The 23,586-nt window shown below is 49.7% G+C and overlaps 1 protein-coding gene across 6 annotated transcripts in view; it reads left to right on the top strand.

The window, feature by feature from the left end:
• The window catches only part of GTF2IRD1 (GTF2I repeat domain containing 1), a 71,089-nt gene that overhangs the window by 6,518 nt on the left and 40,985 nt on the right, over positions 1-23,586 (top strand). For 5 of the 6 annotated variants that reach the window (XM_036395096.1, XM_036395094.1, XM_036395093.1 and 2 more), the window contains exons 1-5: positions 12,019-12,074; positions 14,507-14,635; positions 16,696-16,837; positions 19,626-19,772; positions 23,359-23,542. In XM_036395096.1, coding sequence (XP_036250989.1) covers positions 12,063-12,074; positions 14,507-14,635; positions 16,696-16,837; positions 19,626-19,772; positions 23,359-23,542 — 614 coding nt within the window. In that variant the 5' untranslated portion in view covers positions 12,019-12,062. Of the gene's footprint in view, positions 1-12,018; positions 12,075-14,506; positions 14,636-16,695; positions 16,838-19,625; positions 19,773-23,358; positions 23,543-23,586 lie in introns of those variants that run through there. The other variant, XM_036395091.2, reaches the window with a different exon arrangement.

Genomic DNA, 23,586 nt, shown 5'->3' with positions numbered 1-23,586 from the left:
TGGAGGGCTACAATAAAGCAATCTTGTTAGGTAAACATAATGATGTTATGAGCCACCATCTGCTGAAGAGCTGCTGCAGGGAGCAGTGGGAGCTGCCTGCTGTACGGCTGCTCCCCTGCTACTTCCTGCTGGCTGGTGTCAGATGTGTCCTAGGAGAAACACGAGTGGCTGGTATGGATAGAGAAGGGACTTTTTCTCATGGCTTCCTCCCTCTTAATCAGCTGGCACATGAGCTGTGAGCCTTTCCAACTGGTGAGGACCAATTCCCACTGGAGTGTAGTGAGGCTGTTGGGGTGATGGTGGGGTCATTGGCCAGCTTCCCACAAACTGAGCCACCACATTGCTGAGCTGTGGAGACCCAGATGTGTTGGAATGCTCTGAGGACACCACAAGATGCCACCAGGTCCCTGGGTCCCACAGAATCATCCTTGCTCCCACCTGAGCAGTGGGACACCATCCTGGTGGCAGCAGGGACCCCCACAAACCCCTGGGTGCAAACTTGCAATCACTGGCATGAAGGATTGCACTTGGTCAGCAAAATATGTGAGGAACTTTGCTTGTTTAAAATGCCTTTGGGGTTTGGGTCTTAAATAAACATCCTGGTTGGGGTTTAGGTTGGAGGTTTTCATCCTGGGAAAGGCAGGCAGGGGGGGAAGGGAACTGCACCAGTGCCCCGAGCCTGCATGCACCTTCTGACAAGGTTAAAAATTGGCTTCATTAGAAGAGGATCACTGGAAATAAATTGTTCTGCACCCTTTAGGGGAATTGCTGGGCTGTAATTTCATCTTGTCTTCCTGGGGAAAAATGCCCAGAAACCCTTTAAGTGAAATTAGAGCATTTTACCCTGAGCTAGAGTTTGGTATTTTTGCCCCCCAAAATGTGTTTACCTCCATGTCCTCAGATGAAGTTCATCCAGGATCTTGAATCATGGAGCCATAGAATGGCTTGGGTTGGAAGGAACATTAAAGATCATCTTGTTCCAGTCCCCTGCCATGGCAGGGACACCTTCCACTGTCCCAGGCTGCTCCAAGCCCTGTCCAAGCTGGCCTTGGGCACTGCCAGGGATCCTGGGGCTGCCACAGCTGCTCTGGGCACCCTGCCCCATCAAAGGTGAGGGGTTAACTGGGGCTCACTGCAAGTGCCAGCCCTGCCCCACAGCTCCTTGGGAAGTGCCAGGCTGGGCATCAGGGCATTATTGCCCTTCTAAAACAGCACAGCCCAAGCAGAATGCCCCAGTGCTGTTACTGCAGGTCCACAGGCAGAGGTGAGTGGGTGGTGACCTTTAATAGGACATTAAACATTTATTAAACCTGTCAGAATTAGTGTCAGGCTGTTTTGGGGTGGTGGTTTTTTTGTTTGTTTGTTTAAAATGAGAGGGGAGAAAAAAGACATTTAAGAGAGACAAGCATGACTGGTGTCATGAGCTGATCAGCCTGATGCATCCAGTCCCACATGAGCTCTCAAAGTGAAAACCTGGCTCTGGGATGGACCCAGCACCCACCTGTGCCCTTCCCAAGGCTCCTTGCTGGTCCTGCTGCATCAACTCATCTGTGCCCCTCAAATACTTATTGCTTAGGTGGGCTCATTTTTCCCCCACTGTCTAAAGGTTTATTCCTTTGGAAGGTGGGAGAGTGAGACCAGCCCCATTTCTCACTGGTACTCTCTTCCCACAGCTGCCCACCAGCTTTCCCCATGCCACCCATCTGAGGGTTATGTGCTCTCTTGAAAACTTCTTTGTTTCCCCACATTTTCTGTTGTAATTCATGTACAATGCCACTGCTTGTTGGAAACCAAGGTCTTTATCTCTGTGGGAATTACACCTGCAGAAATCCAGTAAAAAAATCCATAGTAAAAGACAGCTCCAGTGCCTCTGCTGTAATGCAAATGTTTCCTCTGTTTCCACATCTGTCAAGGGTGATGCTTGGCTCCCCTCTGCACCTCAGTGCTCTCTGAACATCACCTGCTCAACGTGGGGCTTGAACCCCAATAAATTTTCTCCCCATCTTCATTTATTTCTCTCTCCCCAAGCAGCATAGGGTCCTTGAATATATTTTTTTTCTCCTTTTGGTTATTTTTTTTTCCTTTTTTTTCCTGCAAGCAAGATGCATATTTCAACACCTGCTGACCTTTGAGTGTGCCATGGAGCTGATGTGGTGATGCCAATGGACAGAGCAGAGAGTGTGTGTCCCACAGGGCCAGGGGTGCTGTGGTCAGGGCTGGCACTCCTGCAAAGGGCTATTTTTAACTCCTGGGCTGGTGCTGGGTTGCTGTCAATGCATCTGAGCACGTAGGCGTCCTTTATTATTTTGAACATGATCATTCAAAATAATGTGGAATTGTCTCTGCTCTGGGGAGCTGCTGCTGTGGATGCTGCAGAATCCAAGGAGGCTTTTGCATCTTGTGGGGGTCTCATCCATGTCCAGACTGGATGGACTTTGCTGTGGCATTGTCCCCATGGGCCATGGAAGCTGGTGTCTGGTGGCAGCTTGAGCTGGCACTTTTGAGCTGGCACTTCGGAGGTGCAAGACCAGGAGAGCAGAAGGGGAAATTCTCCTGTCAGGGCTGCAGGTGAGGAGAGCAGCAGGAGGGTGACTCTCTTCTAGTGCTGCTGATGGCCTCCTTGTCTGCTTGTGCTGCCCCATGTCCCCATGGCTCCACACTCCCCAAAACCAAAACTGCAGCCACTGGTGCATACAACATTGCTTGTCTGTGAGCCAGGACAGGGGCTGGGGTCTCTCTCTTCTTCCTCCTCCCCATAACACTGTTTGTGCCTGGGTCTGTTCAGGGGTGCCAAGCTGAGTCTGTACTCCAGTGTGTGCTCCCTGCCTGAAAGCCATTGTGATACCTATGGAAACCCTTCCTGCAAACACCATTCCTCTCAGCCCTCTGTGTGTGGGTGTGCCAGAGGGTTTTCTGTCCTCCCCCTTTACTACCCCACCTTTCCAGTGATGCTGTGATAGGCATTTAGGCTCAGGGACTTCCTTCCCAGTGATGATTTTGCTGCACTTTGGGGTGCTTTGTGTCCTCAGTAGCAAGGCAGTGGACATGGGGGCTGGGGAAGGTGTTCATGGGGATGGAGCAGTGTCCCTCCTTGGAGGTGCTGGAGAGGTGCAAGGTGACACTCAGCTCCTGGGCAAAGCCTCTTCAGGGTGGCTGGGCTGGTTTCTCCTCCCAGTCCCAAATCACTGACCCTGGGTAGAGATTAAGGTGCTTCTTCCCATCTTGAGCAAAATCAGCATTTTGCTTTGAATCAGTTTTTGGGGCTCTGTCTGGGTCAGCAGGTTATCAGAGGATGAGGCTGAGTGGCCGAAATAAATGCTATTTATATATTTACCTGCCCACTATGGAGTAGTTCTGTGTTTACCTGCTCTGGCTGCATGTGCAGTGAGGAGCTGAGCACAGAATTCACCCCTTGCTGCACCCCTTGCCTTTACTTCCCACCCATTGAAGAGGAGCTGATTGAGGAATGAATTCACAATCCCAAGGGTCCAAAGGCAGAAGCTGTGATTGCTGTGGGGTGGGGATGGATGAGGGTGAGTGTGCTGCTTCCTGTACTTCTGGCTGAAGCAGGAGGGGGTTTTGGTGTTGGGGTGATTTGATGTTTGGAAATTCTCATTTTTTATTGGTTCCTACAAGTTTTGTGGCATGTGAGGCTGTGTGGGTCCTGACAGGGTTTGGGTTTGTGCTCAGCAATGTCCTGGGATGATGGAGAGGCTGAGTTGGTCTCTGGTTGTACAATCCCTCATTGCCTGCCCCATGGATGATCAAAGGGTTCCCATTTTTCAATTTAACAAGCCCTTGTACAACAACTAAGCTGTGAACCCCAAAAATAAGCCATGAACCCCAAAAGTAAGCCACATGCTCTCTGCCTTCCCTGTCCCATGGTGTTCTTCCTTTACTCAGCCCCCAAAATCTCTTTTTTGGGGGCCTAGACCCACCCTCCCTGCTACATCTCCTGGAAGCATCACCATGCAGGAGCTAAGTCAGCATCCAGCCACCTCTCACACACACTCTCATGGTTTCATGATGCAGATATATTTATTTTCTGTTATTTATGAGGTGCCTGAGCCAAGCTCTTCATTTGCCTGGAGGCAAGGAACCAAGGTGCTTTATGGCTGCTTTGGCACCCCAATCCTGCCCTGGGCACCCCAGGAGGTGGTGGGTACTGGACCTTGGGTGCTTATTTCCCTGCCCCTGCATCTAAAGTAGGCTCTGAATTTGGGACGCTGCTTCTCTTGGCGCTTTGTCGGGCGCCAGAGCTGCCGATTAAGGGGAACGTGCCACAAGGCAGGTTTGCTTTGCAGGATTAAAAGCAAATAAATATTTATGCATTATGCAAAGCAGCTCTGATAAGAGATGTGTGTCATTGGGAATTTGAAGCAGTTTCAACTTGGCCCTGAGATGAAGGGGTGTGTATGTCGATGGTATGGGGGCTTAAGCGGATGTTTCTTCTCCTGCTGCAGAAAAATAAAAATAGAGAGAGGAAAACAAGGGGTTTCTTGCTTCTTGGGCTGCTCTGGTCTTGGGTTTCACCATCTCCTGCATCCTTGTGTCTTTAGCTGTAAAAATGGAGAACAGCCAGGGAGAGAGAGAGCAGTGCAGGCAGCATTTTGGATGCAAATATAATGCTGGCCCCGCTCCTAATATTCACTGTGTTTACACGTAAATGCAAACAACTGTTGACTTAGTTTCAATAGATAATGTATTTCATAACACAATGGAAATGAGAATTAAGCTGGAATTTAGCAGGAGGGAACATGTGTTTCTGCAAGACCTTGGGCTCTGCTGGCCCCATGGTGTTGGGGGGCACCTCTGCCAATGATTTCCCTGGCTAATCCTTTCCAAAGCAGTGTGAGAGGACAGGGGCAGGGCTGGGGGCTGCAGGTTCAGGGAGCTGAGCTGACCCACTGGCAGACAGGGGTTATAGGGACCAGGGCTGATCTGGGCCAGTTTCTTGCTGGGAAAGAGGGGCTCTGGGATGGGTTGAGGTGTCAGGGAAGGGAAATGCTGTCCCAAGCTGCCATGCTCGAGCTTGAGTGATGACAAGTCCTGGGAAGGAGGAGGTATCAACAGCCAGGTCACCTTGTCCTGACGTGACTCCCAGCAGAAACACGTGGGAGAGGACCTGGCTTGTTTTGGGGCCAGATCCTGGCCAGCCTGGAGCCATCCTCACAGGGCTCCCTGGGGCCAGCCCTTGGATCAGGGCTGTCATCAGAGCCACTCCCACTGCATCTGCCCTAGGCTGGCACACTCCCCACCCCAGTGCAGCCCAGATCCCTCTGGGAGCACCAGTGAGACCCTGGCAGCACAGCAAACCCCTCCAAGGCTGTGCTGTCCTGCCCAGGTGAAGGCACCGACCGTTGGTTCCTCAGAGTCCCCAGGGACAGAGGTGTTGCTGGGACAGCTGCTCTCTGTATGTGGGTCTGTCCCATCCATCTGTCCCTGTCCCTGGCTAGCTGCCATCAGCCCAGCAGGGCTTATGGCACTCAGGGCTCAGTGTTAAAAAAAGCCAAGCCTTTGTGAATGTGGGGGTAATCTTGTGGTGTACACCCAAGATGTATTGGACATTGGGAAATGTCCCCACAGGAGCTGTGGGGATGGTCACACTGGTGGGGACACCTTGCTCCACCAGCTGCAAAGCAGGATCCAGTGTTGCTGGGCAGCCCCCCTGCCATCCCCAGAGGCTTCCCTGTCCTGTCTTGCCTCCCCCTGGAAGGTGATGTCCCTGCCTGGGTTTGGCTCTGACAGCAGCAGTGGCACTGAGCCTTGGCAGGGTTTGCATGGGAAAGGGCAGGGTTTGGGGCTGGTGTCGTGGCCAGAGGCTGCCTGGGGAGGAAATGGGGATCCTGGCTGGCTGCACCTCCCAGGCAGCACTGTCAGTACCTGCCTCACTCGACGGGTCACACCGGGGCGGGGGCATGCTTGGCTTCACCCAGGGCTGCTCCTCTGCCAGTGTGAGTCACCTGCCCTGTGCAGGGTGCCCAGCTCTGGGCAGGCACTGAGGCTGTGGGTGGCAATAGCTCTCTGCACACATACTCCCAGCTCTAGGGCTGGGGTGACCCAGGACCTGCTATCACCTTTGTGACTCATCCCATAAAATAAAATAAAATAAATAAAATAAAATAAAATAAAATAAAATAAAATAAAATAAAATAAAATAAAATAAATAAAATAAAATAGAGCGGGGAGCAGACAGGAATGGGAAACTCAGGGAGTAGGATGCTCCCATTCTGAGCCTCCTTTCATCCTCCTTTAAAAAGCCATTTTATTTTTTTTTAATGAGTTTATTTATGTAGCCAGCCTGGATTAGCAAACAGCCCATCCTGTAACGCACGGAATACTCAGTGCTGAGACACCAGTAACCAGAGAGAAATACTAGAGATAAAATTAAACATAATGAGATTATGTGGCATCTCTCTGTCAGGGACCACCTTATGCAGAGCAAACTAATTGCCTGTGCAGAGCAGAAAGTGGGTGATGAGCACTGTCTGGGAGCTGGGGAGGGGCTGGTGCCATCAACTGCAGCTTTGCAAAAGCAAAAAGCATTGGGGTTGAGTGCTGAGGAGCAAGATGAGGAGCCCAACAGCTTTTGGGGGACTGGGATGGAGCATCCTCTGGCCAGCCCTTGTGGGCTCATTGTCCCCAGCAATGAGTTGGTGCTGCTTGAGTAGCCTTGCAGTTTGAGTAGCCTTTTGCTAGATAATAATTAATAAAAATAATAATAATAATAATGATAATGATAATCTGGAGCAGTGTCTGGTTAGATGGACAAGGTGGACGTGCCAGTTGAGGCAAGAGCCAGGATATGGCATTGAGCACTGTTCAGAGAAAGCAAACCCCTGCCAAGGTGTGGGGCCAGGGCTGCAACACCAAGGGCATCAAATATATGGGATTTTTCCTTAATTTAGTAGGGAGAAAAAATATTTTTAAAAAGCCAAAAAGCATGTGTCTGTGTAATATAAAATTCAAGTTAGGCTCTTAGTGATTTCATGGAAAACAACAGGCTTTTTATATTGGCTCTTGGGGTAGGAAGAGAGCAGGCTAGAATAAAGATTTACAGTCTTTGGGAGATTAAAGGCCCTTGGTACATTGTTCAAATACCACGAGATTAGTTTCCAAGGAGACGGATACCAGTTGCCATAGGCACCGGGGGCCAGGAATTAGGATTGCGATTTTTTATCCTGATCACGCAACCAGTAGCTGAATGCTGTTAAAACTGGGCTTTAAATAACCCCAGTGTTAGTGTGTGCACTGCTGAACCAGAGCAGGGAGCACAGTCTGCTTGCCTTCCCCCTGCTCCAGCACCCACTCAGGCATGCAAGGTGGGGCCCAAGTGCTGATGGAGGGGTGCAGGGGGGTACAGGGCTGGGAAGCCAGGCTGGTGCAATCCCAAGACCTGCCTTGCAGGTTGTCCCATGGCTTCTGAGTTCATTTCACCTCATTTTTTTTTCACTGAGCATGGTTTGCCATCATCTTCTTGCAATAACCAGCAGTCATGGTGGTGCAGGAGCTAGGGATCCTCCTAGATCCATGGAATCATGTGGTTTGAAAGGGACCTTAAAGGTCATCTAGTTCCACCCCACCCCCAGCATGGGCAGGGACACCTTCAACCAGACCAGTGGGATGTACCAAGGGGTAGAATTATCAGCCTGCTAATTTTGGCTTCCCCATGCCACTTGCTTCTGGGAAGTGCAACCTGAGCCCTGGCGTTGGAGGTGCCGGATCTGCTCTCTCCTTCTAGGAACCGCCAAGCAGAGGGCTTTTGTATGGGAAGGGGTGCTGAGCTCCCTGATGCAGGCAGAGTTTTGGGGCTGGGCATCCCCCTGGGGAGGGAGGCTCAGCTCTGGGAGCTGTGCAGGCACCCAGGTGCCTGTGGCTGGGTGGTTCTGCTCACCCTGCAGCCACCCTGAAGCTCATCTTGGCCTCGCTGACCCCAACCATTCACACGGGGCTGCTGGGGCAGGATCCAGCCTTCCATGCATGGTGCTTTCAGCATCCCTCCCTGCTATGGTGGGAATGCTCCAATAACACTTTTTTCTGCCTTGTTTTTCTTTAAAATTTCTTTAATAAATGAAGAAACAGTTGCTGGAAGCAAGAGCTTCTACTCCTGCCTGCTGTGAGATTGCAGCATGGAAACTTGTCTGGATCTGAAAGCTGGAGCTCCACGGGCACAGTGATCCCCTGCAGCTGCCATGCCATGGAAGTGTTTATCCTGGGGGAGATGAGATACAGCTTCTGAAGGGCACTTGATCCTCTTCTATCTCTCTTTGCACTAGACAGAAGCCTGCTATAATTTTATTATATTATATTAAGATATGCACCTAGGCTAGGCTTAAGGAAATCAAGGTGGCTGCAGAGTGCTATGCCCTGGTTGGAGATGGAAAGTGAAATTCCTGTGGTAGACACTTTTCCCTGTGGGAGGCCCCAGTTTGCTCTTTGCTTCTTTTATAAGGGGGACTAAACCACAGCAGGTGCCAGATTATCCAGGAAAGCAGAGCCGAGGCAGCAATGCTGCTGAACGTTGTAGTGCCCCTGTATGTGAGGAGCTTTTCCAGCAGGTGTCTTGGGATTTGTGGGTAAAATAAAACAGGGAAGGAGGTGTTTGGTCATGAGAGCTTGCTCTGCCCTGTACTACCCACTTGGAAGGAAACAGGGAGGGGAGATAGAGGTTTTGGGAGAGCCAAGAGAGGCAGCGAGGTAAGAGCTCAGTGGGGACACAGGCACAAAGCAGTGCTTGCATCCTCACTGTACAGGTAGCACTGTGGCCCAGACTGCACTAGAGGGTGTTTGCCCCCCAGCCCTCTGCTTTCAGTCTTTGGAGAAAGGTATCACCTTGAAAAGATGATAGCAGCTTGACACTTGCAGTCCTGGAAGAGCTGGGACAGGAGCCCTCTGTGCTGGGCTCAGACCTGGCTGGATGGGCCAGAGAGTGGTGGTGAGCAGTGCTGCATCCAGCTGGGGCCAGGCACCAGTGGTGTCCCTCAGGGCTCTGTGCTGGGACCAGCTCTGATCAATGTTTTTATTGACGACATGGATGAGGGGATTGAGTCTTTCATTAGTAAATCTGCAGGTGACACCAAGCTGGGAGCATGTGTCGATCTGTTGGAAGGTAGGAGGGCTCTGCAGAGAGACTGGAACGGTTGGAGGGATGGGCAGAGTCCAATAGGATGCAGTTTAATAAATCCAAGTGCCCAGTCCTGCATTTTGGCCACAATCACTCCCTGCAATGCTCTGGGCTGGGGATGGTGTGGCTGGACAGTGCCCAGGCAGAAAGGGCCTGGCGGTGCTGGTCAACAGCGACTGACCATGAGCCAGCAGAGTGCCCTGGGGGCTCAGAAGGCCAATGGCTCCTGCCTGGATCAGGAATGGTGTGGCCAGCAGGAGCAGGGAGGTCATTCTGCCCCTGCACTGGGCACTGCTGAGGGCACACCTGGAGTGCTGTGTCCAGTTCGGGCCCCTCAGCTTGGGAAGGACCTTGAGACGCTCGAGCGCGTCCAGAGGAGGCAACGAGGCTGGAGAGGGGCTGGGAACACAAACCCTGTGAGGAGCCACTGAGGGAGCTGGGGGTGCTCAGCCTGGAGAAAAGGAGACTCAGGGGTGACCTCATCACTCTACAACTCCCTGAAAGGTGCCTGTGCTCAGCTGGGGCTGGGCTCTCTCTCCAGGCAGCACTGACAGAAGGAGAGGACACAGCCTCAAGCTGCACCAAAGGGAAGTTTAGGTTGGATATCTAGAAAAAAATTCTTCATAGAAAGAGTGATTGGGTGCTGGAATTATCTGCCCAGGAGTGGTGGAGTCACTGTGCCTGGCTGTGTCTAAAAAAAGACTGGACAAGGCACTCAGTGGTACAGTTTAGTTGATGAGGAGGTGTTAAGTCATAGGTTGGACTTGATGATCTTAAAGGTCTATTCCAACCTAATTCATCCTGTGATTCTGTGAAACGTAGCAAAATAAAAGGGAATTTTTGGATGTGTGGAGAGATGTGGCAGCAGTTAGACCAGGTTTGAGGCTGGAGGTGCATGGACACCCACATTTAGGGGATCAGATGTGTCCTCAGCAGAGGGTTCTCACACCAGGGGTGTGTGGCAGCACAGCACCTGGGCTCCCTCAAAACCCAGAGCTCCTTGCTTGTCTCAGGAGGGCTGTGCTGCAGGGGCACCCACACACAGGGCATGGCTTAGGGCTTTTCAGGGTGTTCAGACAGTTGAGGGTATTTCTGGGCATTTTGTGAGTGCCCTGGAGCACAGTTATATCTGCTGTACCACTGCCATTGCTGCTGATGGAGCACTCACCAACCACCTCTTAGGGACATAGCAAACCAGCCTGGCATGGGCATGATTTGCTTGAGATGGAGGTGATGATGTGGCCACAGAGGCTGAAGGCTGGCACTGAGTTAGGTGTAAGGGATTTTAGGGTTTAGCTGGGCAGGACAGGTGGGTTAAAGCAAATTGCCCATGTGGAGCAGGTATCTCCACTGCTGCAGCAGAAAACCCAAGGACAGCTGCTTGGTAAGCAAGGGACACTGTCACAGTGCTCCTGTGTCCAACATGGCTTTGGTCACATCTGCTCCTCTGATAGCAGTTTTTGCTAAAGCAATGAGAAAAAACACAAATGGAAATTGAAGCCTGGTCCCTACCCTGGCTTTTGCCCTTGTTGTGCCTGGTGGGGTTTCCAGGGCTTTTTGCTCAAATGGCTCCAGCTCACCAGGCACCTCAGGTAATATAATAATAATGTATATGTTTTCTTTTTTTTTTTATTTTGCTGGAACTTGGTTTGGTTCATTTGGGCCTCCCAATATCTCATCAGAACCACTGAGGCAACAGCTAGAATTTTCCTGGAAAAATGAACAAATGGATGATTTCCTGCCACTATTTTGTGGAACTGTGGGCAGGACCAGTGCAATGGTCAATTTTTTTCTTTCCTCTTTTTTTTTTTCTTTTTTTTTTAACCTCCACTGCTCCATGGAAACCTTAGAGGGACTGGTGAGGGGATGTGCCTGCTGTGGGTGCAGGGCTGGGGGGCACCTGGCCCATTCCACAGGAGTTCATGAGCCTGCCTGGTTTTTCCTTTGCTGCAGCACAGGTGATTCATGAGTGAAACTGCCCCGGGGCCAAGTTTCTAATCTTTCCCAGGATTATCAAGGGAGATGTTGTAAGAGCCAAGCAGGAGATGACATCCTGTGCCAGCTGTTGCACAGCACCCTGTTCCCCTGAGATTACTTTGTGGATGAGAAATAATTAAAAAATAATAAAATTTGATAACTTTTTTTTTTAAAAAACCCTAAAAAATGTTAAAACAATGTGCAAATGTTTTCTTTGGCCCTGTGACAGTGGTGTGATGGTCCTTGAGCCAACCATTGCTCTTGGGGTTGAGATTCAGTTTGCAGAGGTGTGATGGGGCTGTCCCAGGAGCAGGACCCCTGTGGAAGGTGACATCAATGTGTTGGTGGTGTCCCAGGGAGGGGTTGCAGTAGGACAGGCTGCTCTGCACCCATCCTGCCCACCCTGCTCCCTGCTGCCAGCCTGAACTGCTGTAAGAATGGTTTACCCTAGTTTTCCTAAAGAGGACTTTCCCTTTAATTAGACAAACAACTTCAAGCCCTGTGTCTTAATTTGATTTAAATAAGCCTAGCACTTGCTGGTGAAGTTTTCTTTCCTCCCTTTTATTCCACCCTTTCTTAAATCCACTGTCATGCTCTTTGTGACCACAAATGATTAAAAGCTTTACTGGGATATTGTCCCCCCCATCCCTTAAAATCCCATTGTGTTACTTGAGTCATCTTTTTGTTATGTTTTGGGTTGTTGTTTTTTTTATTTTTTTTCTTGTTGAGTGATTCTTGCTTTTACTTATTAAACAATCAGCCAGGAGAAAGGGATTCTTTTTGTCCCAATCTCCTGCAGGACAGGAAGGGGATGCAGGTACCCTGCCCCATTTCCCATTGATGTTATCCCTGTCTTTCCTATTGGTTCCCTCTCTGCAGCCAGACCCAGCTTGTGGCTTTGCTTTTAGCAGCCAAGAGAGGAGCATCTCTTCCCTGGAAGTGCTGATTCCTGTGGGAGGCCATGGCTGAGCAGGTTGGTGCAGCTCTCTGAGTGGATGCAACCAGCCCCACCAAGGCAGGGACTGCTTCTCCAAAATGCTGCTAGAAGGCAACAGAATGTCATAGAAGCCATATTTAGTAATAAATAGGGCACTCAGAAACATGTGCAGGCATCAAAGTAAAAACTTTTGCTGTTTTTAAAAGTAAAACTTGCTGTTTTCTTAGCAAGTTCTTGGGGGAGTGAGGAAGGGAGTGATGGTCCCTGGAGCAAGGCAGGGGCTGTCCCCAGCTCAGCTTGGTGCCCAGCATTGGCACCACCAGCACCTCCCTGTTTCCTGCCACCTGCAACAAGGCGCCTCTTATTAGTACAGCATCCATGAAAATAGGGAATTCCATGTTCCCTGCTCCTGCAGAGCTGTGCTCAGGAAGCTGCTTGGGAGCTTGCAGATGAAATGGGCTCTTGTCTGTCTGTCTGTCCATCTTTGCATGCACAAACTGCAGGGCTGGAGCTGGGCAGATTGCTTCCTGGTGTTGCTGTAAAGCTGGAGGTGCCTGACAGAGACCTGTCCCCAGCATGGGGACACCTGGGCTCTGTGCCCAGCTGCAGGACCATAGGTTCAGTTTCCTGCTTTATTTCCCAAGCTGATGCCTATTTAGGCCAGGTTCCTTCCCCCCAAGATTACCATGGAGGAGATGCCCATCAGCTTTGTTAGAAAGTGTCAGATGGGTGGGAAAGGCTTTTTCTGGGTGACTGTTAGTGTGGCTGAGCTTCCAGCTCTGCCATCTGCAGGTGCCAGTGGAGCCCCTGCACTGCTTGGCTGCTTTCAAGAGCTGGCAACATGGGGAAAAACCTGGAGGGCTCATCCAGAGCAATCCAGAAATTCAGTCGTTATTGTTTCATGGGATTTCTCTCCCCTCTTCATTAGCTTGTTGCAGACCCTTACAGAAGTTTTTCCAGAGCAGATGTGTGTGTCCCATTCAGGAAGTGTTCAAGGAAATTGGATGGGGCTTGGAGCAACCTGGGATAGTGGAAGTTGTCCCTGCCGTGGCAGGGGGTAGGAATGAGATGGCCTTTAAGGTTCTTTCCAACCCAAATCATTCTGTGATTCTTTCATAACATGTGTGTGCTCAGGCACCTGCAGAGATGCCAGTGTGGGGGAGCTTGTTATTTGGGGCCAAACCCCACAATTTCCCCAATTTCGTGGGGCAGCACAACTCTGCTTTGCATTCAAATTCCTTCTGCTTGGACATAGGTGCAAAGTAGGACAGGAGGGTGAATTTGGGGATTTGCTGTTGCCTTTAAGCCATGTTTTCAGTGAGGCTGGGCAGCTGTGGTTATCAACTGAGTGGTAAATTGAGTTATGTGCAGGCAGCTTCATCTATATTCCCCACCTTCTGCCCATCCAGCCTTGTTAGGGATTCTCCAGCCTCCTTCATCCATTTGTGAGCACATGATTTATGATCTGGTTCAAGTGGTTTATGAGCTAACTTGCTGCCCTTTAGTTGCAGGATTAAGGCTGCCCTGCAGATGGAGGGGTGGCAGCTGGGAGGGATGTGTTGGGTGCTGGGGGTGCTGCTGTCTCGAGTGTGGGTGTCCCAGCATGGGTGTTTGGAGGGTGACACCTTGCCTCAGTGCTCCTGCAGCACTGGCATTACCATGAGTTGAGATGAGGCAGGAACACTGAGGTGCAAGAACCTGATGCTGTTGCTGCACTTGTGGCTGGGTCACAGCATTTTCCCCATTTGGCTGTGAGGGATGGAGATTCTGGGCTGAGCCTCTTTTCAGACATGTGGTCCCTGCACTGCACCTCTTCCTGTTCCCCCTGACACAAGAACTGCAGAGTGGGGTGATTTCATTAGGGAATCCCTTGCCATGAGCTGCATCTCAGAGCACCCTGTGACTTTGACCTGTTTCAGGGACACTTTGGGTGGCAGAGGTTCCTCTTGTCCAGGATTTAGAGCAGGAGGCACAAGGATGGTCAGCACGGTGTCTTCACGGGGACAGAGCCATCACCTGCTGCTCACAGCTGCCATCAGAGCTCGGGCACAGAAATGCTCTGTGCCCACTTCAGCACCACATCCTCTGCCTTGCATGGCCACAGGCTGCAATCTGGGGTGTCCCACCATGCAGCTGGTCCTGTGGCCCCTGTGGTGGTGGCATCTCCTTGAGGGTGAGCTCCAAATGCAGAGATGATCTGGCCACTGCTGGTGCACACAGCATTGGCTCCGGGGTTTGATTACAGCTCAACAGCTCCTGCAGTTATCTGCCTTTAGCAGAGGACTCATGGGGATTGTGGGGCTCAGGCTGCTGTGGCCTCTCTGCATGCCTCAGTTTCCCCGTGTTCCTGTGCCAGCATTGCTCCTGTAGCACATGATGGTAGATGGGTTTCTGTGGTGGTGCTCAGCTCCAGCTCTCTGTTAGTAACAGTGATGCACAGCTCTTTCATTTTTTTTTTCTGTTTTCAGGTGAATATGGCCTTGGCAGGGAAGCCTTTAGATGTGACACTCACCACCTCCAGAGCTGACCAATGGAATATGGTTTTTCCCCAGAGAGATGAAATCATCACCAGCTTAGTGTCTGCCTTAGACTCCATGGTAAGAGGCCGGTGGCACCCCTGTCCCCATCCCCCTCCCTCCTTTGGCCTCCATTTAGCAAGGCTGTCTGGGTGCAGGGCTGGCACACGATGCCTGGTGAGCTCATTCCGCTCTCCTCTGCTGCTGGAAAGCCCAGGGAACTGCTGAGAAATAAAAACCCTTTCCTGCCCTGACAGCCATAAGGATCATAAAGCCAGCACAAGTTAATCTCAGATGTGTATTGTTTTCCCATTAATATTTATGTTGGTATCAACTGGCTGAAGGGTGGTTGGCTTTTTTTTTCTTGCTGTTTTACCAATGTTACCGTGAGCATTTACACAACAACAGAACAATGGCTTTTTATCTCTGAGAACAAAGAAAATAACTTTCATATCTTTTGACGTAGAATTCCCAGTGGAAAGCCTTGCCTAAGTCAGCCGTGCTTACATAAACAAGATAACTGTCTGGATTAAGTCTTGTGGACCAGAGCTAATCTTATTTTTAACTGTGAATGTGATCAATAAGGGAAAGAGGATGTGTAGTAACAAATGTCTAATGCAATGAGATGTGCTAAATAGCTCTCTCTTTTTAAAGTCAAGTCATATGTAATGCATTTATCTAGGATATGTTTTCCTCTCTATGCAGGTAGAGGTTTTTTCATTAATACCAATTTCCTTCTCTTTGACATCACTACCCCACTAAGGAGCAGGTTCCCTAGAGCCTACACACCCCAAGCAGCTTTGATGATTTATATACTTGCCATCCTGTACAACAAATTATGTTGCCATAGTTTGGCTTCTTAACGAATATTCATTATTATGCAGTCCTTGTTAGGTGCTTACACAGGGGCCAGGGAGCCAAGCTGCTCCTGAAATTCAGCCTTTATCCCAGCCCTTCAGAGTGGCAGGCTCTGTGCTCACTGAAACCTAGCTGCCTGTGTGCCTGGTAAATAAACCACAGGGCCACATGCATGTCACCAAGCAGGCTTAGGGTTTGGATTTGTTCTGCACCCAAATCTCACATACCTTAGTTTTTGTTTTTATTTTTGAGTGTTGGACGTTTTGAGCAAAATACTTGGCTTTGTGACTGGGTTTTGAAAGGAGACTTCTTTAAAATATCTGTTTTGTGGGATTTGATTCAGTGCCTCTTTGAAGAAGGTGAGCAGGAGGTAAAATGACCTAGCAGAGAAGCTGGTTTAAGCCCACACAAGTGAAGCCTGTTGTAGGTGTGTGCAGGGAGCTGGAGGTACCTTAGGGGGGTTGCTCCATGTAACCCCCCTGCTCTCCTCCCTCCCTGGCTGCCAGCATCCTCCAGCTCCTCTGTGGGGTTGTTGATGTGCCTAACCAGGGCTGATGCTGGGAAAATTCCCCCTTTTTTACCCATTTAAATGATGACCTGGGTATAGCATCTACCTAGCACCAGTGCTGTAGCTATAGGAATATGACTCAGGCTGCTAGCACTGAGTAACTATTATAATAAAAAAAATACTAATAAAAATGCATATACATGTGTATTATGCAGAGCAGGAAGGGCATGTTACATAAAATGGATTAATGGAAGAAGTTTTTTCCATCTCTTTGTTGTTTTGCATAACTGTACAAGAAGAATCGTTCCACTAATCTGGACTTTGACCATATTAGTGTTCTGCAGCTGAAATAAGATTCCCGTGTTCCTTATTCCATTAGAGCTGGTGGAAAAATGCAAATTGTTGTTGGTTGTGGTGTGGGTTTTTTGTTAGATTTTTTTTTTTTTTGCAGGAATTTTTTTTTTTTTAAAGAAATGCAATAAAATGTTTATTTTTAGGCTAGGAAAAAGTGAAATAAAATGATGGGTTAATAGCTCTTGTTTTCCAGCTGGGTATTTTTGTAGAGCTGTAAAGTCACCGAAATTTTTTAGGCGATGCCATAAACCCATGAAATTCTGCCATAAACCAGAACACTGCTTTTGATGGAAAGGATAAAACCCCACTGGGAGATGGCAGGGGGTGGGAAGGAGGGGTGGGAAGGAGGGGTGGGAAGGAGGGGTGGGAAGGAGGAATGTTGCCCCCAGCCTGTGCTGTGCTGACCTGGTGCCTCCAACAGTGCTCGGCGCTGTCCAAGCTGAACGCGGAGGTTGCCTGCATCGCCGTGCACGAGGAGAGCGCCTTCGTGCTGGGCACTGAGAAGGGAAGGGTCTTCCTCAGCGCCCGTAAGGAGCTCCAGGCTGACTTCCAGAAGTTCTGCAGTGAGTATCTGCAGCTGCTCCATCTTCCATGCCGAGGCTGGCGCTCCAGCTGTGCCAGCTGTGAGCCCTGCTGCGTACAGAGGGGGCACCGCGGTGCTGTCTGTCTGTCCGTGGGGATGAGGGGTGTTTGAAGTGATGGAGGAATTGGGAGGGAGCTGCAGCCAGAGCCTCTTCCCTGCCAGGGAGGGCTCTGCATGCCCTGGGTTTTCTCTCCTGAAGCATCCCTGAGGTGGCTCAGGGCTGGATGGCTGCTCTGCTGCCCTGCTGCTGTTAGCCTCTGGCAGTGGTTTTTGAGGACTTAGCAGAAATAGTTTTTCCTAGTGATCCTCCCAGGAGCAGAAGGATTTTCTTAGTCAAAGGCTTTTTTCCTGGTTTTGGAAAAACAGGAATGAATTGGTTGTTGTTGTGGAGTTGCTTGTGTTTCTGAGGGATGAACAGTGGTGACAGGATACCTTGAGGAGGAGCTGTGTTCCCCCAGTCTCAGATCAGATTCACCAAGTGTCTGAGGGATATCTTGTGTACTGCAGGCCTTCTTTCCCAGCTCTGTACCTCTGCCAGTTTCCAAAAAACAGTCTGGGAGCTGAAGGGAGGGTGGGAGCCGTTCTGTGAATGGGGACCTCTCTTCTTGGACAGCATCATCCCCAGCATGCTGACTACTGCTTTCCTCAGTCAGTGTGGAACTGGAATGGGATCTGGTTTTGGTGGTGCTGAGGACACCAGACCCAGATCTGTTCTGCAATGGGATGTCAGTGGAGAGAAATACATGGTGTTGACAGAAACCACATGGGTGCTTAATCCATTGGAGAGATTGTTCAGGAAGGGTTTGCTCTGGTGACACCAGTGCTATGAAGCTGCCCAGGTCACTGTGTTGTTCACTGCATGGCTCTACAGGAGCTGCTCTCTGCCATGGCTCTGCCCAGCCCCTCATCCTGCTGCCCTGGGCAGCTGCTGGCCCACTCCACCATTCCATCCTCTCACATCTGGTTAGTTTTCCTCCACTGTATTCTGCCAGACAGGAGGCATTTGGGAGATGTTCCCTACATTCATGGGCAGCTCTGCCTTCCCTTCCCACCACCCTCAAGATGTGGATGGCAGTGGGGTGGCCAAAGGGAGGGAACTCTCTTGTGTTTCCTTAGGCTGAGAGAGGTTGTTCAGTCCGGAGAACAGTCCAGAGAATCCTGAGAGCTCCTTCCAGTGCCTAAGGGGGACTTAGAAAAAAGAGGGAGAGTGACTTTTTGCCCAGGCAGATAATGATAGAACAAGGGAGAATAGTTTTAAACTAAAAGAGGATAGATTTAGGTTAGGTGATAGTAAGGAATTCTTCTTTTGAGTGTTATGAGCTACTGGGATAGGTTGTTCAGAGAAGCTGCAGCTGCTCCATCCCTGGAAGTGTTCAAGGCCAAGTTGAACAGGGCTTGGAGCAATGTGGTTTAGTGGAAAGTGTCCTTGCCCATGGCAGGGGAGTGGAATCAGATGGTATTTAAGGGCTCTCTTGACCCAAACTCGTTCTCTGATTCCATGATATATCCTGGTTGATGCTCTACAGCTACGCAGGGGCAAAGCAGCTGGCACTAGATCCTGATTCCCCTCTCTTTGGTTTCATTTATACTTTTGTCCAAAAGAAATAGTCATGTCTGGTTGAAAACAGCAGTCTTGAGGATGGGGTTTGAGTAAAGGGGATGATGCTGCAGACAGGGTGAAATGTGATAACTCTGTCTTGAATTATACAGGCCCAGACTCAACTCCACTCCATAAAGCCCTTACAACTGGCACACAGTGGAAAGTATCCCTGGAAGTGCCTCTGATTTCTTGCTGCCCTCTTAGAAAGATGTGAATTAATCTAAAGCAGACATCATTTGGAGATGTAAGAAGCCTCTTATCTCTCTGGGATGCAGACCTTGCTTGAGCACCCTCCTTTATCTGAGCCTCTGGTCCTGCCTCTCATGATGCAGGGGGGAACTGACAGTGATCAGAATTAATGTCAGTGCATGAGGGAGAGGCAGTACTTGGAGGATGCAGATGCATTTCACAACCTTGGTTAAACACCCCAAAAAAGTTTTCCAGGGCCTGTTTTGCCATGCTGTGGGAGGCCTGTGGAGCTTTCCAGGGGTGGAATGGTGGCTGTTTACTTTGCTGTGTCCAGTTCTGTGTGTGTCCCATGTTGCTCTTGACCATTCCCTGTGATGTCCCAGCCATGGACTTTTTCCACAGAAGGATCTGTGAGCTCCTTGAGCACCCAGGCAGCATTCAGGCCCGACTGCCAGCAGGAGTCTGTCGAGGATGATGAAGGAATTAGTCCTTTGTCACCAAAAATCCCTTGCAAATTACTGTGGATAGAACAGCAATAATGCATTTGTAGTGTTTAATTTTCTGTGCATTTAGAGATGCAAAGAAGTCAATGCTGAAGATATGCTTTATTTGAGGTTTAATGGGGGAAATTAGCAGGAAATAGCTGGTATTACTGAGCTACGTGATGCTGAAGGGTAAAAAAGCCTCCAAGAAAGGAGGATTTTCTTTTCCTGAGAGATTGAAGGCTAAGCAGATTGAAACCAGAGACTAGAAATGGACTGCCCAATTAGCCATAACTGTTTCAGTCTGGCTGAGTGGGAGAAGCCAGGGAAAAGGGGGCAGGCACCGGATGAGTGCTGGCACCACTGCCTATTGCCAGTACCTTTCCCTGCATGTTGGGGCTGCTGGGATCATCCAAGCTGGGGCCTGAGGTGGGTGGGAGGGCTGGGACACTTGCCTTCTCACCACAGTGACTCCTGTTTTCTCCTCTCCCCCTCAGGAATCCAGCAGAGGAAGGAGCAGGATGCAGAGGTGCAGAAGAAGGCAAAGGAGTGCGGGCAAAGGGTGCTCAGGGTCTCCCCGGACCAGGGATCAGATGTGTACCTCCTCAGGAAGATGGTAGAGGAAGTGTTTGATGTGCTTTATAGTAAGAACCTTCATGCTTCCCTTTGGGGATATGGAATGTCCCTGGGGCTCACTGAGCTGCCCAGCACTGCCACCAGCTGTGGCTTTCATGCCAGCCCAGCTCCTCAGCGTGGGAGCATGTGCCTGGCAGGGCAGGGTGAAATGTGCTCCTGTGCAGAGTTAGCACTGCATTGAGATGGGGTTTGGCCACTGCTTCTTAATTTTCCAGTGCTCCAAACTGAGCCAAAAAAATCCCTGTGCTGAATGAAGCATCCTTTGTGTTCCCTGACCAGGGGAAGCCTCTAATGTGATTTCCATGCACACCTTTTATCCCTGGCACTGCATCCACAGCACCTCTTTCATAGCACTGTGTTGGAGCTCTGCAGATTCACTCTCTCTCTTCCCTGGCAAGTCTATTTAAAAAGAAAACAGATGATTTTCTAGCATGTGGCCCTGCAGCCCCAACTTCCAGAGACGAGGTGGTGCCGCTCCAGCACATGCATCATCCCCAGCAATAAAGCTTCTGCAATTAAATATAGATGACCATATGGCTGTTGGTATGGAACCCAGTGGGTTGCAGAGCTCCTTCCAGCCCAATCTGCAGTGGCTTGAGCAGTAGCAGCACCTTCTCACTGACAAGGACCCACTGGAACCCCCGTGGAGCAGCTGGCAGTAGTGGCCATGCCACTACTCATCCCCTGGCAGCACCTCTACAGCTGTGCTAGTCAGGGTAGGAAAAGCAAAACTGGCTTGGGAAAACAGAGCCCCAGTTCTTCCCCCATGCTGCTGAGAGGTTGTGTTAGTTCTGCACGATGCTTTAGGGAGTTCAGGCCCTGTGGCTGGAGCAGCTGCAGGACTGGGTGTTGGTCTTTTCTGGCTGCAGCTCCCCATCACCAGCTGAGATTCATGTAGAGGCCTGCTGGGCTGTGCAGGGCTCCCTGAGTGCCTCTGATTGTGGATGTGATCTGGGAATGGGCATTCCCACACAACAGGAGCTGCCACCAACCAAGCTGGGCTCACATGCAGGATTTGCTGCTGCTGCTGGCTGTTGGCATCTTCCACAAGCTTCACAGACAGGAAAAGGGAGCTGGCATCTCTTCTCCCCTGGGACAGACAGTCACTGAAATTTTCTGAAGCCACTTAAAGGACTTAGAGGCAATATTCCCATTAATGGGAGCAATCAGATCCTGTTGCTGCCTTCCAAAGGCTGGGCCCAAGGATGAAGGAAGGGATGATGCAGAAGAACCAAGGGAACAGAATGAGGAGGGTGTTTTTTTGCTGGTCCAGGCTGCAGGTCTCATTGTCCTGCTGCAGGTACAGTGCCAAACTTTGCTGTCCTCTTGGGAATACGTGAATTATTAAAATCTGACATACAATAATTATATAATTGCATTAGAAAAGCTTGATCAGGGTGCATCTGCATGGGCTTTATGAACAAGGCAGCCCATCCATTGGATGATTAGTAAGGCTTTTTACAGTTTCAAGGTGTATGGAGGTGTGTGGGGACACATTGGCCATGTCCTCTACCCAGCATGGCCAGAAGAAGGTTGGGCATCCCTGGGACAGCAGTTTTGGCTTTGGCACTGGGTGTAATTCTGCCTTTGCTGCTGCTTCAGTAATGTCAGCTGTTTCCATCCTTGAGCCTCTCTGTGGTGAAACCTGACAAAGCTGCTGCTCCCCTCCCTTCATTCCCACTGGGAAAGGCCTCTCCTGGATGAGTGGGGAGAAATACACAGGAGACAGCAGATGCCCCAGGGTGATTCTGTTTGTAACACTGAGAGGACTGTGTGAGTTTAACAATTACGATTCTTAGGGTTTTGGGTTTTTTTTTTTTGTCCTTTCATCAATAAGGGTTGGAAACAAAAAATCTTTTAAAATGCTCAGTCAAAAAGATTCCCTCCAGAGCCTGGTAATCTCTGCACCAACAGGATGACTGATTACCAGTGGCTTCTATTAAACAGGCATTAATGATGATTATTGTCTCTTTAGCCAAACCATGAGTCTCTGTGCAGCAGTGCAAGGCTTCTGAAGGTCACCTTGACAATAACACAGTGCCCATAAAAATATGTTTGGGGATTTCTTGAGCATTGGGTTGATAAGGAGCCACTGTGGACATTGGGAGCTTCTCCCAATCATGAAGAGAGGTGATGAAGGGAGGTGGAGAGCTGCTAGAGCCAGCACATTGGGGCAGGGAAACTGTCAGCTTGCAGCAAGTAAACTCATGGTATCATGGTTCAAAGGCTTATTTTAAAACTTTGGTTATTTGCTTAATTAAAATATTATCAATCCTCCCTATAAGAAGCCTTAATGGCCCGTGCAAGTTGCACATTGTTAGTTATAACACATTCCTTCAAGGGACATGGTGAAGAAATCACTTTTAGTAAGGACTTGCTGGCAGTGTAACAAGATTTGCAGTATTTCTGTAAGATCTTTTGGTTTGGGGTTTTTTTTAAGAAGAGGGAAAAAAAATAAAAGATTGGAAAGAAAATCTACAGTATAAAATCCCTCAACAACTTAAAGGTCCTATAAGCTTCTCTGTCTGCCCCTCAGCTTGGAGATGAAGGTGCAGGCACTGTATCATGCCACCAGATGTTCTGCATCTGGACACTGCTTTGCCAGCCAGGTTGCATTCCTGCATGGCTGTTTCTTGTGCTTCATGCTTTCAGCACCATGTTTATTGATCACAGTGGCTTGGGTTGGTTTCCAAAGTAATTTTTCCCCAGAGACTGGCTTGAGGGTTTTGAAATCCTTCAGAGCAGGCTGTTTTTCTGATGGTGTTTTGCCTGCAAAGTATAGCAGAGCAGCCCTGGTCTGGGCACACAGGCTCTTTATCTGGTTTAAAAAATCCCTATATAATGGCAATGCTGCTACAAGGGAAGGAAAAGCAATTTGTACCTGACTCCTTAGGGAGATTTTGGTGGCAGAGGTAAAATGGAGCTAGAGGCACGTGGTGGGGACATGATGGGACTGTGTTGCCAGTGTTAAGGGGAGCAGGTGAGAGTTCTGGGCAGCTGGAGGGGACTGTGCAGTCAAATGTATCAATGTTCAAGCTGTCTGTGAATACTGGGATGGAGGGAGATTGTTGGTTTTGGTTTTTTTCCTTGTCTGTCAAAGTGAATCAAAGCTGCTTGACAGCAACAGCAATCAAACTGTTTTCCGTTCTTCCAGGAGGTAAAATAAGAAAACTGACTAGAAATGAGGTTCCCAGAATATCTCAGTAAGCATGAGATAAAAATCATTGTGAGCTCCTCTGCCTTCTTTGTCAGCCCTTGGCTCCCTCCCACCTTGCTGATGGCCATGTACCTCACTGGCATATGGCTGGGCACTCCCAGGGGTGAGCTTGTGCCAAGTGACCCCAACTGAGGATTCTGCTGTGAAACCTGAATGATGAGACATCTGTTTATTGGCTTTTATGAGCTTTTTATTAATTAGTGCTTTTAGAAAGGAATTGGAGTGCCTTGCATGCTAAGTGTGAAGGTAGGAATGGGTTTTTTTCTCCGAATGATCCTGTTGGGATTTCTTGCTCTTGCATTTAGTCCTCCAGCCCAGCTCAGCCATGGTGAGGGGCACAGGGTGTTTGTCAGTGTGTAACTCTGTCCCCTCCCCAGGTGAAGCCATGGGGAAGAGCAGCGTGGTCCCTTTGCCCTACGAGAGGTTCCTGAAAGAGCCAGGCTCGCTGGCAGTGACTGGCTTGCCTGAGGGAATCAGCTTTAAGAAACCCCTGGAGTATGATGTGAAATCCCTGATGGCCATCCTAGAGCACAGCCACAGCATCCGCTTCAGGCTAAAAAGGTAATTTTAATTTTGGGGATCTCCGAGGAGCAAGAGAGCCCCGA

This window comes from Molothrus ater, chromosome 21 (assembly GCF_012460135.2).
Source record: "Molothrus ater isolate BHLD 08-10-18 breed brown headed cowbird chromosome 21, BPBGC_Mater_1.1, whole genome shotgun sequence".
In the NCBI taxonomy this organism is placed as follows: domain Eukaryota; kingdom Metazoa; phylum Chordata; class Aves; order Passeriformes; family Icteridae; genus Molothrus; species Molothrus ater.
The sequence above is the reverse complement of the archived record's forward strand: the minus strand, read 5'-3'. Positions and strand labels throughout refer to the sequence as shown.